The sequence below is a fragment of the Cheilinus undulatus genome, linkage group 22 (genome assembly GCF_018320785.1).
Source record: "Cheilinus undulatus linkage group 22, ASM1832078v1, whole genome shotgun sequence".
NCBI lineage: Eukaryota > Metazoa > Chordata > Actinopteri > Labriformes > Labridae > Cheilinus > Cheilinus undulatus.
In genome coordinates this window covers 10,547,035-10,560,852 of record NC_054886.1, presented here as the reverse complement: position 1 = coordinate 10,560,852, position 13,818 = coordinate 10,547,035, and the positions used below count along the sequence as shown (strand labels likewise).

At 38.2% G+C, this 13,818-nt stretch overlaps 1 protein-coding gene across 2 annotated transcripts in view; it reads right to left on the bottom strand.

Moving 5' to 3' along the window:
* Positions 1 to 3,144: 3,144 nt before the first annotated feature.
* Positions 3,145 to 13,818, bottom strand: part of rtn3 (reticulon 3) — a 51,286-nt gene continuing 40,612 nt past the window's right edge. For both annotated transcript variants that reach the window (XM_041778966.1, XM_041778967.1), the window contains 5 exons: positions 9,915 to 10,053; positions 5,423 to 5,492; positions 5,095 to 5,141; positions 3,910 to 3,968; positions 3,145 to 3,814 (listed from right to left, as the gene is read on the bottom strand). In XM_041778966.1, the coding sequence (XP_041634900.1) occupies positions 3,766 to 3,814; positions 3,910 to 3,968; positions 5,095 to 5,141; positions 5,423 to 5,492; positions 9,915 to 10,053 (364 nt within the window). In that variant the 3' untranslated portion in view covers positions 3,145 to 3,765. The remainder of the gene's footprint in view (positions 3,815 to 3,909; positions 3,969 to 5,094; positions 5,142 to 5,422; positions 5,493 to 9,914; positions 10,054 to 13,818) is intronic.

The following is a 13,818-nucleotide window of genomic DNA, read 5'->3' as shown; positions in this document are numbered from 1 at the left end:
AGTTTTGCGGATTTTTGCAAGGCAAAAACAATGCTTTAAATTGCTAAAAAATAACTCCTAGAATGAAAGTTTTTGGAAATTAGACTCGTACTTGCATATAAAACCATGCCTAGTGTCTGCAACCATAAATATGCTGCTGGGAACCACCAACATTTCTGGGTTATCTGAAATATATCCAGTATTCTTTTGTAAAAGTAGCTTTTTCTACATCTGGGAATTAATCTGCATTTCTTCAAGATCGTTAAACTGCCAAAACAGTAGTTCCTGGAACAAAATCACTTTGAGTACCTGCATAGTTTTAATTGAGCAACTTTTTCAAAAATATGCTACCAGGAACCGCAATTTTTGTTCTAGTTTTTTTTAGGTTATGTACTTCAGATTTTTACAAAGCAAGTTGATGCCAACACAGGTCTAAAAAGTAGTTCCTGGAACAAAAAGTTCACAGTACTCTGGTAATTCAACAATCAAATACAAAGTTGCTTTGTGTGTCAGGGAATTGTTCCTGGTTCTTTTGGTGGAAATGTGTCTACATAAACTCAAGTATTTTGCATGAAGATTTTTAGATGAAAACAAACTTTTAAAGCTACATTATGCATCTTTTCCACATTCAAATAAATAAACAGGATGCATAATAACAATGTTTAGGGCTAATGAAGAGAAATGTTGCATATTTTACTTGTCAGTTTGATTTAAAGATAAAAATATCAAGCACAAACAGCGGAGGAATGTTCCACCAGAGAAAACATTCAGGCAGATTTTAGGAGTTTAAAGTTTTACTGCATGTAGAGATCAGAGAAGGATGATTTTTAATGTTCGCTGTGGGACATTTACTCCATGCAAACTTAAAAAAACAAAAACAAAACAGCAACACCAACATTTTCATCGTTTCACTTCCTTCTATAAATTCATCCCTTAAACAAAATGGAGACGTAGCATTCAAGCTAACATATGACTATGGTTTTTCTTTTAGCGAGTTCAAAAACACTGATGAAACAATCACAAGTAATAATCATTAATAATCAAAAAGTTAGGGTCAAGAATATGATACAGCCTATCATTATTATTATATTATAAAGGGTGAGAGTCTGTTTCCAGCTTACACTATGACATGCACTTCATGGCAGTCAAAGAAACAAAAACTGAGCTCTAGGATCAGAAACACGCCAAAATAATTGACTCCAGATTCAACAGCGACGCTCTCTACGTAAAAACACGCTCTCTAAATGTGTTAAAACAACTTCAAAGATCACCAAAACGTCTTCTACAGTCACCCTGGAGTCTCAAGTGTGCCAAAAAAAATCAAACATTTTACAACTGTTAAAAGCAGAATTATAAAATGTCTTCAATTTATCATTTTTTTCTGCTGTTTCTGGTCCATCTTGGCTGCTTTAACATTTACCTTTTTCATTATCTCTTTCTATTTTAAGGCCTTAAATCATTCTAGAATTAGTGAGGATGTCAGAAAAAAAATCAACTCAAGCATTGCATTAATATTTGTCTGATTTTGCAATTTTTGTTTGTAGGTTTGATACAAAAAGCCTAAGTATCACTTGTTAATATTTTTTGTTTTAACCCCCGACCACAAGATGGCAATGTTCAACTCAAAGACAAAAATACAACCAGAAAACGGGCCACTATATGACACTGCCATGAGGAGAAGTAAATGCCATGCTTTAAAATAAAATGATTTGTATTTTTTTTGCATTAAATTCCAAGATTTTCTTGATAAAGGTGCCTTTAGATTTCTGTATTGTAAAAAATAGAAGGACTTCAGCATGTTCTGGTCTTAAAATACTAATAGTAAATTTTACCTTGCACTAAAGATGGATATGCAGTTTATTCTTATTTTTGCTATTTTTAACTCATCTTTTTAAGGCTTTATCTGCAAATAAAGCAAAAATAATTGGAAACATTTGATCATTTTTTACCATATTTCTTGCAGAAACTAGAAAAATCTGATTCATTTCCTTTAAATGATTTTTTTGGTATGCATTGTAACAAAAAAAAAAAAAAAGCTTTTTTATATACCAAACGTTTTTACTCTTTCTTACTGAACATTTCAATTTAAAATGCTGGAATTTTTAAATATTTGTCAAAAATTTGCGTCCACTTAGATGTCCCAGCATAATTTGATTAGAAGTGTCATTCATAAAATAAAATAGTCAAATAGAGACCTTGTCTGTTCTTAAAATACCAAAAAGGAAATTCTGCCTTGCACTAGCAGTGAATTTGCAGGTTTATTTTTAATTTATGCATTTTACTTGAGTTTTTCACAGCTATAAGTAAAAAAATATTCTGCTTGAATCCATTTTACTACATTCCTTTGAATTAAAAAAAAAAAAAAAACATCTTCATTTGTTTTTTTGACTTAGCTCTTAAAATGCATGGAAACAAATACCTTGCTTTAATACTTGGCATACTTGGCATATTTTATATTTTCATTTCATCATGCTGCCAATTCAACATTCTCACTGCAAATTTAAATAGTTTTGTAAATCTCTGCTTCATTTACAAACTGTTTCATGAGCTCTCACTGCATCTTTAAGGCTCCAAATACTTGTTAAATAATATTCCCGTCCTCTTGGCAAACTTAAGACTCTGTAGATTTACGCTCAATGATCTGAGAGGACATTTAGGGATTATTTCAGAGTTTTTAACCCATCAGAGAGCACACGTCTTCTTATCCGTCCAGAGGCCTTAGAGAGACCTGGTTTAAAACATAAAACTATGAAATGACACTCAAACACGACTGTTACAATGCTGTTGTCAAGCTAAGAAGGGAGTCCAAGCAGCCGTCCTATGATTAATATCCATAACAGGAAGAAGAGAAGTGATGAGAAGAATAAAAAATGTACACGTGAATCATGTGAGACCTCAACACTTTGTGGCTTCAACAGGTGCAACAAAAGGAGCGTCGCCAATAAGCAGGAAGGTGAGGGAAACGTCCTGTCCATATAAAAAGCGAGGCTAACGTGTTTCCATACAGCAGAGAGAGAGCAAAAGAGAGAGAGAGAGAGAGAGAGAGAGAGAGAGAGAGAGAGAGAGAGAGAGAGAGGGCGCCTTGTAGTGTATTTACACAAGAAAAAGAAAAAAAAAATCATCTGATCGAAAGAGGGTGAACTAGACCAAATTATCACAGCTGGCTCAGTGTTTCCAATCCTTTTATTTCAACCTGCTCACGGGTGTAAAAAATTAAAATTCAGTGCATTGCAGAAACGTACATACAGAGGAAGTGCCTGGAAACAAACTCCACTACAGGCCGAACCCGAACTGCTCCAAATGAGAGCGGCAGAGTGAGAAGACAAGCCGCAGTAACACCTGACAGGTGGTGGAATCACCGTGTTACCTTCAGGGAAATGAGGTTAATACAGACATTTGCTTTTTTTAATCACCATCACCCCCTGAGCTCGCCGCTCACGACTAAAACCAGGTCATAGATTCAGTCTAGTTCACTCAACCCTGCCTCCATCTCCCTGTGGCTCCGCCCAGCGAGGCGGCGTAACATCACTTCCTCTCCTGTCTGCACAGGCACAGTTCTTCTTTGAATGCTTTAATGCGAGTTAAGCTGCGCAGTAGTTTTACATTGAATATCGAGTAGCTCAGATTTCTACCTAGCAGGGTTCAGTGGGGGGGAGGGTGGGGTGGGGGGGGGTGGTGGGTGAGTTAGACTTAGGGGCAGGGGTCTGGAGGGGATGGGGGTGGGGTTTAAGATGGTGATGAAGATGAGGATGATGGTGATGTGGAGGTTTTTGTAATGACGGCGGATCATTCAGTTTTGCTGCGTTTCATGGCGCCGGGGAGTTTCTCTTGCAACCTGAGGGACAAAAACAAAATAGATAAAATATTAGGAATCTAGGATAAAATCTACAGCTTAAGACGATTAAATTAATGACTTAAAGATGCTCTTACTTGGCAATTGTGGTGTTGACTTGAGTACGTGCCAGGTCAATGTACTGATCAATCTGAGTCTGCAAGAAGAAAACAGGAAGTCAGGATTTTATGCAAGATTTGATACCTAAAACCAGCAAAGCATTACTCTTAAATGCTTTAGAGTTTTGGCAAAAGAGGAGAGCTGATCTTAAATGGACGTGTATAAAGCCCTGTTCAATCTTAGGATTTACAACAAGATGAATTTAACTTGCTATCGACCACTCTGCAATTTTCCAATACACAGGTTATGAGAAGCCTTTGAAGATGATGTCATCCTTTAATGTCAATAACACAATCCACTTCCCTTGAAGATGATGTCATCCTTTTATTTCTATAAAACATTCCATCCTTGCCTTTTACATGGGCCCCCAGTTGTCTTTCCAGTCTAACCCCACATGATTTATTATCTTAATAGTGTATCAGTGTTTCCATTAAAGGCATGTTTATGACCAAATTACTTAGCTTCTTAGCTCAGTCTTAGACTCCTCTAGACTCTGGTCTCCCTTCATCTATCTAGACCTGTGTCAGAAGGTCTGCAGGACTAAGTCCTTACTGATCTGGATCACCTCCTCTCCAGGTAAATCAGTTAACCTGTGGTAAAAATCACTTTTTGTAAAGTGTAGGGATGGATGTAGAAATGTTCTGATGATAACTGCAGCGTGCAGTGCCACCTAGAGCTTTAATGGACTTTCCGGCCCCCCATCCAACTGTCCCCTATCAGTGGGATCACATGACTGCAAACAACCAATAACATTTGTCTTTTTAGATGGTAACAGTCACTGCATATTGAAATCTGTTTTAAAGACATTTTGCAAGAGGGGGTCAGCACAACAGGATAATGTTAGATTGGAGTCTCTTAAATTGTCTTGTGTGCAGCCGGCCTCAATAAGCAGTAAAATCAGGAGTGACTCCAAATACAGAATAATCACTAAATAAAACCTGGCTTCAAACACCCAAACGGTCTAAAGATTATAATCCTGATCTTCTTTCTGTATCAGCCGGGGTATAAACAAACATGTTCCCTGACAGCGTGATGACTTCATGTTCTCAGCAGCTGGGCGACAACAACACGCCTCAGAAAGACTTCAGTGTGTGATGAAGACTGTGGTCATCCAGTGAGATCACTGCTGCTGATATCAGCATCCAGATTTATTCACCACTCACCTTGTTCTTCTCGTAGATTGGAGGAACGGCAAACAGAAGGATGTCGGCTGGAGGACGAACACAAACCACGAGTTAGGAAGAGGATCATCGTGATATCAGATATTTAAACTTTGATTTGATGTTTTGTCTCAAACAAAAATCAAACATTAATACATGTTTGACACTGTGTCAACAATTATGAAAATCCTGACATCCTGTTATTTATCTAAAATTATGGTAAAGGTCTGTGGGGGCCCAACCTAGCCCACAGGCCCCTGTTTGTGGATATAAAGGCTTTCACAGAATTATAACGGGTGTTTTTGTGAGTGTTTGTTCCCACAATGCTCACCGAGGATGAGGATGGTGATTCCGTTGAAGACGGCACCCACGTAGGTCAACAGCCACATGACCACAGCCAGCTGGAGAAACACAGAGATACAAACGTGACTGATAGAGAGCGCCAAAGAGCATCAAAGATACTCAACTTAAAGTCTAAGTGAACCCCCAGCTCAGAGCTAACTCTGCCCACTTCAGGATTTCAAAAAGGCACAGAAAGTGGTCAGTTTGGTACTGCGAGGAGGAGGGGGGAGGGTTTAGAGAGGACGGGATTTTCCGGATGAGGCGGAAGTGACAGTGACTCCCCTTGCCAGAGAGGGACACAGAGTCCCGCAGCACTGCTGCCTCAGAGGATTTTTCCCCTCCAGTGCCCTGAAGCAGTGGTGGCAGACCATGGTGGTCCTGAGCACTACCTGTTCGGGCCGTTGGCTTCGGCACCGGCGTTACTAAAGCCAGAGCTCTCGGAGCCAAAGCAGTGCAAGTGCAGGAGAGGATGGGAGTGGTCTCTGAATGGTAAAGTCAGTTCGAGGCGGTAACGTTCTACCTTTTATGTAGAGTTTATGATGTAGAAACCTACTGAGCCCCGCCTTTTTTCTATCAGTTTGGTGCAAATGTCAGAAATAACAGCAGCACTGGGGTGTTTATCATAGTTCTGTCAGATACTTGAGTGTACAGCTAAAAAATGTTAAAGTGTTCACTGCTTTTTTAAAAATGACATTGATTTGATCTTTTATGCATCATTTCTCAGGCATCATTTGCATCTTTAAGATGGTTTTAACTTCAAAAGAACCAGAAGAAAAAAGATGTTCCTTTAACCGTCATATAGGGGAGCTAGTTGGCAACATTCATTGTTTTTAATGATCAACAATCTGCTGTAAATTATCTAAATTTCATAAATACTTCAAAGTGAGTGGAACTCACAAGGGATGACTTTGCAGTTTAGACACTGCATACAGTGTCTGCAGTTTCTGCATATCCATGATCCTTAGACTTAAACCCAGAATAGTGGGAGCATTGTCTAAAATGCACTAGTTTGTTGGCAACTTAGGAGAAAGCTTATGGCACTTGCAAGGAGCAGCACATTTATGCAATTTCAAATGCCCACAGGAGCTTTTTGGCAAATTTTAATAAGTCAAATCAACAAATGTTCCCAACTTGCTTCATGTCAAATTCCTTTGCAATATCTAAACTAAACAACTATGATGGAAATATATATGGAAAAATAAGTGGAACCGGCAAGAACCAAGAGTTTTGCATGCTCCTCACCACATCAATCAACATTTCCCAGTTTTGCCAACTGGTGAGGAGCTAGTTGACAACATAAATCATTCTAAAATATCAACATTCCCAGGTAAAATGCAGCAAAAAGTCTAAATTGCACAAAAACTTTGGCAACATTTGGTCAAGAGGTTGAAACGGGCAAGAAGTGACTTATTTGTGCAATTTAGACACTGCTGAAGTTTGCCTGCAATTTCTGTTCACTGAAACTGACAAATGTTGCCAGTTTGCACCATGTCAAAGTCATACACAATATCTAAATTGCACAAACAGGTTGGCAACATATTTTAAAATGTGTGGAATTGGCAAGAGGCAAAGGTGTTGCTTGCTCCTCACCAGATCTGTCCCCAATTCCCTAATTTTTCTGGTGAAGAGCTTGTTGGCAACCCTTATCATTTTCAAATATCAGCAATCAAGTGCTGCAAATGGACTAAATTGTACAAATAGGTTACATCAGGAACATTTAGAAATGTGGTTGCAACTGGCATGAAAGGATTTGTGTTATGTAATCTAAACTCTGTTCAATAATTTGTCTTGGATTTTTGATAGTTATAAAACAAAAAATGTTGCCAACTTGCTTACACCTTGCCTGCTGGTAGTGGTTGAAACTGGAGCAACTTATTTGTGATATTTAGACACTGTGCAGAAGCTTGTATGCAATTTCTGTTTATTTACATCAACAAATGTTCCCAACTTGCTACATGTAAACTCCTACACAATGTCTAAATTGAACAAATATGTTGGCAACATTTGGAAAATGGGTGGAAATTTAACCTTTAGTTATGCCATAAAAATACTCTTAAAAAAACAGGTTATCATGTTGTAAAGATGCAATTTTTGTTTGAATATTTACATCTCTTCCATCTTTTATTTTTATTTTAATAGGAGTCCCCACTTATTATGTCAAAAGACCTTTATTATGAAAAGAAAAAAAAAAACTTGCAGGGTACAAGGGCGTTTCCAGCAGTAGAAACTATAATGATATCAGGGAATCTGAGCAGAGATTCAAGTTCTGACTTTAAAGGTGATGTGTTGTTAAAAACACGACAGTGATTTCAGGATTTACTCGGGGATAAGGGTTGTTAGATGGTTTATGTAGTCTTAAATCTCTCAGGTCATGCCTCCCTTGTTTTTTACAACAGAGAGAGTTTATAGAGAGAAACAAAAGTGGCTTTAAGAACAATCACACCCTGCTGATCTGCTCAGTGAGGCTGATGGAACAACCCTGGTCTGTTCATCCTGTCTGATCTGTTACACCAGTTATAGGGAGGGAACACTACAGATACAAATTAGTACTAGGGCTGGGCCATATGGAGTAGTACTTATGCATCTGTAGTTTCTCTCTGCAAAAAACCCCCCCAAAAAACCAAAAAAAAAAAAAAAAAAAATGGTTGTCACAAACCAGAATAATAAACGATATGATTCTAGTAAAAATCAAACTGTATTTTAATCTCTTTGATACCCTGTCAACTAAGATAACGTCCTAAATATCCCACGTCAGTCTTTTGTTTTTTAATGTAAAAAACTGAACCCAATATCTAAACTGTGCAAAAAATGGGCAACTATTAAAAATGGAGGTTGTCAAAAAATGTTCTATCCTCTTGAATACCATGTGTTTCACAATGTCCATTATTCTCATGATCATAGATATGAAAAAAAAAAACAGAAGCCTCATGATCTTTAGTCAGATTTTGACAGAAAGAAAAAGATAACACTAAGTTGGCAATGCAACATACTTGTGCACTTTAAAATGTCTGCAGAACTTTTCTGGTAATTTTTTTAATTTAAAAAACAATAAATGTGGCCAACTTGCCCTGTGCTCACCTTCTGCTGTCTACATTGCATATCTACACTGGTAACATAAAGCAGCTGTGTTTGACTTTTAGTAGCATAGGTTTCGTTTGCTCCTGATCAGATCAGAACTCGTATGCAACAATTATCTTTTTTTTAATCAGCAAAGATCATTCTCATCTTACAAGTGGACTAAACTGTTCAAATACTTTGACAATATTTGGAAGAGTGAGGCAGTTGGCAACATGTTTTTACAATCTTGAATGTTTGTAGGGATTTGTTAGCAAATTTTGATCATTTAAAACAATCAATGTTCGCAGCTTGCTCCATACTATTTGGGAAATGTGGATCCACCCACATTTCCCAATTTTGCCTATTGGTGAGGAGCTAGGTGGCAACATTCATCATTTTAAATGATCACCAATTACAGTTAAACTTCTGCAACCAGTCTAAATTGAACAAATAAATTGGCAACATTTGGAGAAGTGGATGGAATTGGCAACAAGTGACATTTTTGAGCAATTTATACACTGTAAAGATCTGTTTCTGCAATTTCTGTTACGTAATTGCCTAATGAGAGCACACTGTCTCAACTGCCCATCAGTGGGCTTTGGAGAAAAGTTGAGAACATTTGAGTTTTAATCATCTAGAATAAACCAGTAAGTCTGTGAAAGACTTTTTAAGCATATCATCTGACTTCTTTTGGTATTTCCAATGATTCAGTGTTTTTCTGAACCTAAATAATCTGTGTTTTTAGGTTCTTTCTCATCATCTCATGTTGTTTTGGACCTCAGGTATTAAAATGGGCTGCAGAGGGAGCGTCCTGGTTTTTTGTTTGTGAGATGACTGAGCAGAAAAGGAAGAACTTCTAGGACACAGCTCTCATTACGATTGACTCTGATGTGTAATGTAAAACTGAAGAGAGTTTATAACACCAGTGCAGAATCTGAAGAGCTAGGCCTGTCCTCTATTGATTAATGTCTTTATTGATTCTGTAAATGAAGTATTATGGGATGTTTGGGGATATCTGCATTAAAATCAGAGGGTAGAGATGCAGTGGTAAAAATCTAGAGCCACCACTGAGGTCTAAAATAAAAGTTGGATTTACACTGACAGTTTAAATCAAGAAAAGTTTTTTCTGGACTTTTTATCTTTAGATTATAGTGAGGCGGATGTTTCATGACCTGATCGTTAGTTGGTGTTTAAAAGACTACTCTGGATTTATAATAAAAACATTTATTTGTTTTTTTATGGATCAGAGAAATCAGATCTGAGGTACAGTTTCACTGATTTCCCCTTTGTGCTGCACCAATCAGAGTTACAGAGACATCAGTCTTTATAGGACAGAGATCTGATTAATGAATTCAGATATCAGGATAAATAACTGATATAAAGTAAGGATGATGATGGCCCTGATGAAGGCTGGAGCCGCTCACCTTCAGAGAGTCGACGAGGTCCTCGACCAGGAAGAGACGGCTCATCTGCTTCAGGGCTCGGTTGATGTAGGTCAGACTGCAGTCCACGTGCTTCCGGAAAGTCTCAGGAGGGATGCTGACATCCTTTTCTATCAGTGATCTGCAGAGGAAGAGGAGGAGGAGGAGGAGGAGGAGGAGGGAGAAGAGGAGAATAAAATTAGTTTAGGGATGTTTTCACATTAGGAATGATTGTTTTGGTACAGTGTCACTCAACTTTCTTGCACACATCTGATGTAAATACACGGACAAAAATGGGTTTAAAGGGGCATAAAGTTGCCAAAAGGGATTTTAAGTGGAAAGAAACAGGCAAAAGTGGCAAAAATGGGTTATAAGGGGCAAAAATGTGGCATACATTTGCAAAAAGGGGCAGAAATTGGTTAAAATGGGCAAAACAAGTGGCAAAAATGGGTTATGGTGGGCAAAAAGGCAGTAAAAATAGGCAAAAAAGTGGCAAAATGAGAGAAGTAAAAGTGTCAAGAATCGATTAAAAAAAAGGGGAAAAACAGGGTCAAAAATTGTTTAAAAAGAGCATAAAAAGGTGTAAAACATGGATGCAAATTGGCAAGTTGCTTTTCAAAGTGGCAACATAAATTGGCAAAAAATTCTAACAGCAGAACCCAATAACAGTTTAACAAACTTTTCAGCTCCAAAATGAGGTAACCATTAGTCGGGATGCTAGCATCAACGCTACTGATCCAAAACTTGTGCATTGATATTAATAAATCACAGCTGAGGAGGGCCAGTCCCAAACCTGAATGTCTGTCAGTTTCCTTACAGCCCAATTACGACAACATTATCATGACATCATAGATTCTGTCCTCACAGGAAAAAAGAAAAGGAAAATTGTCATATTTAAGAATCTAAAGGCTGATAATCTTTCCTCTGACACCAACACTGGTACATTTATTTAAAGTAATCAATAAAGGAAATACTCTACTCTTCCTCAAACACTGAAGCTCTAAACATGAGACATTAGGAAGGACTGACTCAACCACTGTGCAGATATATTTACATTTAGCTGACACTCCTGTTATTTCTTTCTTTTTTAATGAGGAGTTTAGTTTGAAGAGGAGCAGCCTGGTGTTGAACTCTGAAGCATTTCTCTGCTCTGATTTTATTTAGAGAAAATGTTTTACCAAGGTTATATCAGGAAACGTCACGTCTGGCCTCTAACACTGGCATTACAAGCAGCTGGGTTATTTAAACTATGTGGAAAATGAAGAATTATCTTCAAATACGTCTGTGGTGTCGAGGTAACAGCAATGACTGCAGCCTTCTGTGCACAACCAACAACATAGGTCTGGATTCAGATCTTTTCTCCAATGTAAACAAGGTCATACGCTAGGATTTCTTAAACTTAGGGTTGGGAAGACAGTTACAGCACATTATATTCTGCTCATATTCTAAAGAAGCTTATTTCTTATGCAGTAGGAGTAAAATCTGGAATTATAACAGCCTGTGCTGCGATTCTTTGCAATCACTGCAGAAATTTGCAAATACATTCAGTGAATAAATACAGTATTCAAAGACATAGTGGTATGAAACTTGAGTGCATTTAAATTTTCCTACTCTCCTCGGCAAAGAAAGGCAGTGACACGCCTCAGTGCGTGGCCATTATCAGGATCAAAAATGTATGATCCTCATGCAATAAAACACAGCAGGTTTGGATAATTAATCCGCTCATGTCTGAATGTTTTGTTCTGCAGTGTTTGCAGAAGCACGTGTAAATCATCCAAATGTGCAGCACGAAGCATTGAGGAACATCGCTAACATACCTACAGAGCTTTTACTGTTTCAGCAGAGGTTTCACAGACACTCCCTACATAAAGACTTAATTTTTTCATCAGTGGCTGCTGTTACAGTCTGATGAGTTCATTCAAATTGGAAGAGGTTTAGGTTCAATGTGTAACTTACATACATAGAGAAGAGGAAAAAAATGCTGTCTGAATCACCCAAAACATCAGCTTTATTACAGTACAGGAATGTTGCAGATGATTTTTCTTTAATTTAGACAGTGTGAAGGAGTTTTTCTGCAGGTTTTGATGAATGCACAGAAGAATGACTTGTATATTTTACAGCAAGTTTAAAATTCCTTTATGATAGCAACAAAGGACACACAACGCTGGATTTCCAAACTCTGTTTAGCTGATGTGCTGTTGATATATGAGCAGTAAAGTGGCAGAGATGTTGATAGTTGTCAATACAGACAATTCTCTTTTTAAGCAATTATCTGCTGATAGCAGTATCATGATGATAATATTGTGCATCCCTTCTGACAACCCTTACAAAAATATCCATACACTGGAAAAAAATTGAGCATATAGCGTTCATTTAGGCAGGCCATGGAATCAAGCTCCGCCATGTAACTGAGATCAGCTGATCTAACGTAAGCCTTTATAAGCTGACGGCCAGCTGAAGCTCTGATGCTGCCATATTTAAACTGGACTAGCCTGGTTACTCTTTGCCGCTCCATCTGCAAGCTGCTTTTTGCAAATCTCCTCCACCCCAGCTCCTCTTTCACTCCTTTTCTGACTTAATCAGTGTCATCGATGCCTGCTCTGCTCTGCTACTTCTCTCCCGGCCTCAGATTTTCCTTGTAGGCACAGGAAAGGCAGGGGGATCCCAGAACAGCCACACCACAAAATATAAACAACAGAAGTAACTGCAAATTAATAACTACTTCATGAACGAAAATCTTGTGTCCTGACTGAACTGGGCATTAAAAGAACTTCCAAGGATGCAATCTGCAATCCTTAACATGTCAAAGCATGCTCAAGCACCAAAGTCCAATCTATACTACCAGAGGGATTGCTCTGTACTACATTCAATTACTAAACAGTTTATACTTAAAAGGAAAATATCGACTTCAAAAACCTCAAGATCCTCAGGTTACACCAGAATAAAAAGTGGAAAACTTAAGAAGCCATTATTTTAATGGCCACATTCAGGGATGTCCCGATCCTGATCACATGATCGGATTGGGGCTGATACTAAGCAGTTTTAATTGATCGGGGATCTGCAACTTGATCCGATCAGCCCAGCTGATCATTTACGTCAGTTGCCGTAAATGGAGCACAATTTACAACAGGCCATAAACGCGCCAGTAACAACAAAGCAGCGGTAGCAAAATTAGCTTTCAAGTGTTAAAAACGTCAGAGACGTGGAAAAACTTGAAACTTGATAGCGAAAACAGTCCAATGACTTGCAGCGTCTGTAACACGACCATTTCAAGAGGTGGTAGCAGCAGAGCTGCGTTTAACACTACAAATTTGTTCCATCATCTCCAATCAAAACATGCAGCGGAATACGGTGACTTTACAAGAGCAACAGGCAGCTTCACCGAAGATACACACTCTGGACTTTAAGAGGAAAGACAAGTACCCTCGTGGGAGCGATAAGGCAAAAAAAGATAAGAGAAAAAGTGGTCGAATTCATCACTTTGGACAACCTGCCCTTCTCCATGGTGGAGAATTTGGACCCATGCTATGCCCTGCCGTCTCAGCATTACGTTACTGAAACTGCTTTACCGGAGCTATACAACAAAGTATGTGGTAGCATACTAGAGAAAAGCAACTTCACTGCTGTTAGCTTCACTACAGACATTTGGAGCTCAGATGTTTACCCCATGTCACTGCTGAGTCTCTGAGAAATAAAAATGAGGGGAGGGGGAGTGATGTAGCAGCTCCAGTTGCACTTTAGAAATTGCACTGTAATTACAAGAGTGCCTTGTATTTGGGTTTTATTCCAGTGTTAATGTTTTGGTTTACATCTCAGATTAAGCTGCTACATTTTAATAAAGATTGTTGTTTTGAATCTTTATGATTCATATGTTTTTGATCCTGTTCAAGTTAAACTGTTTACACCC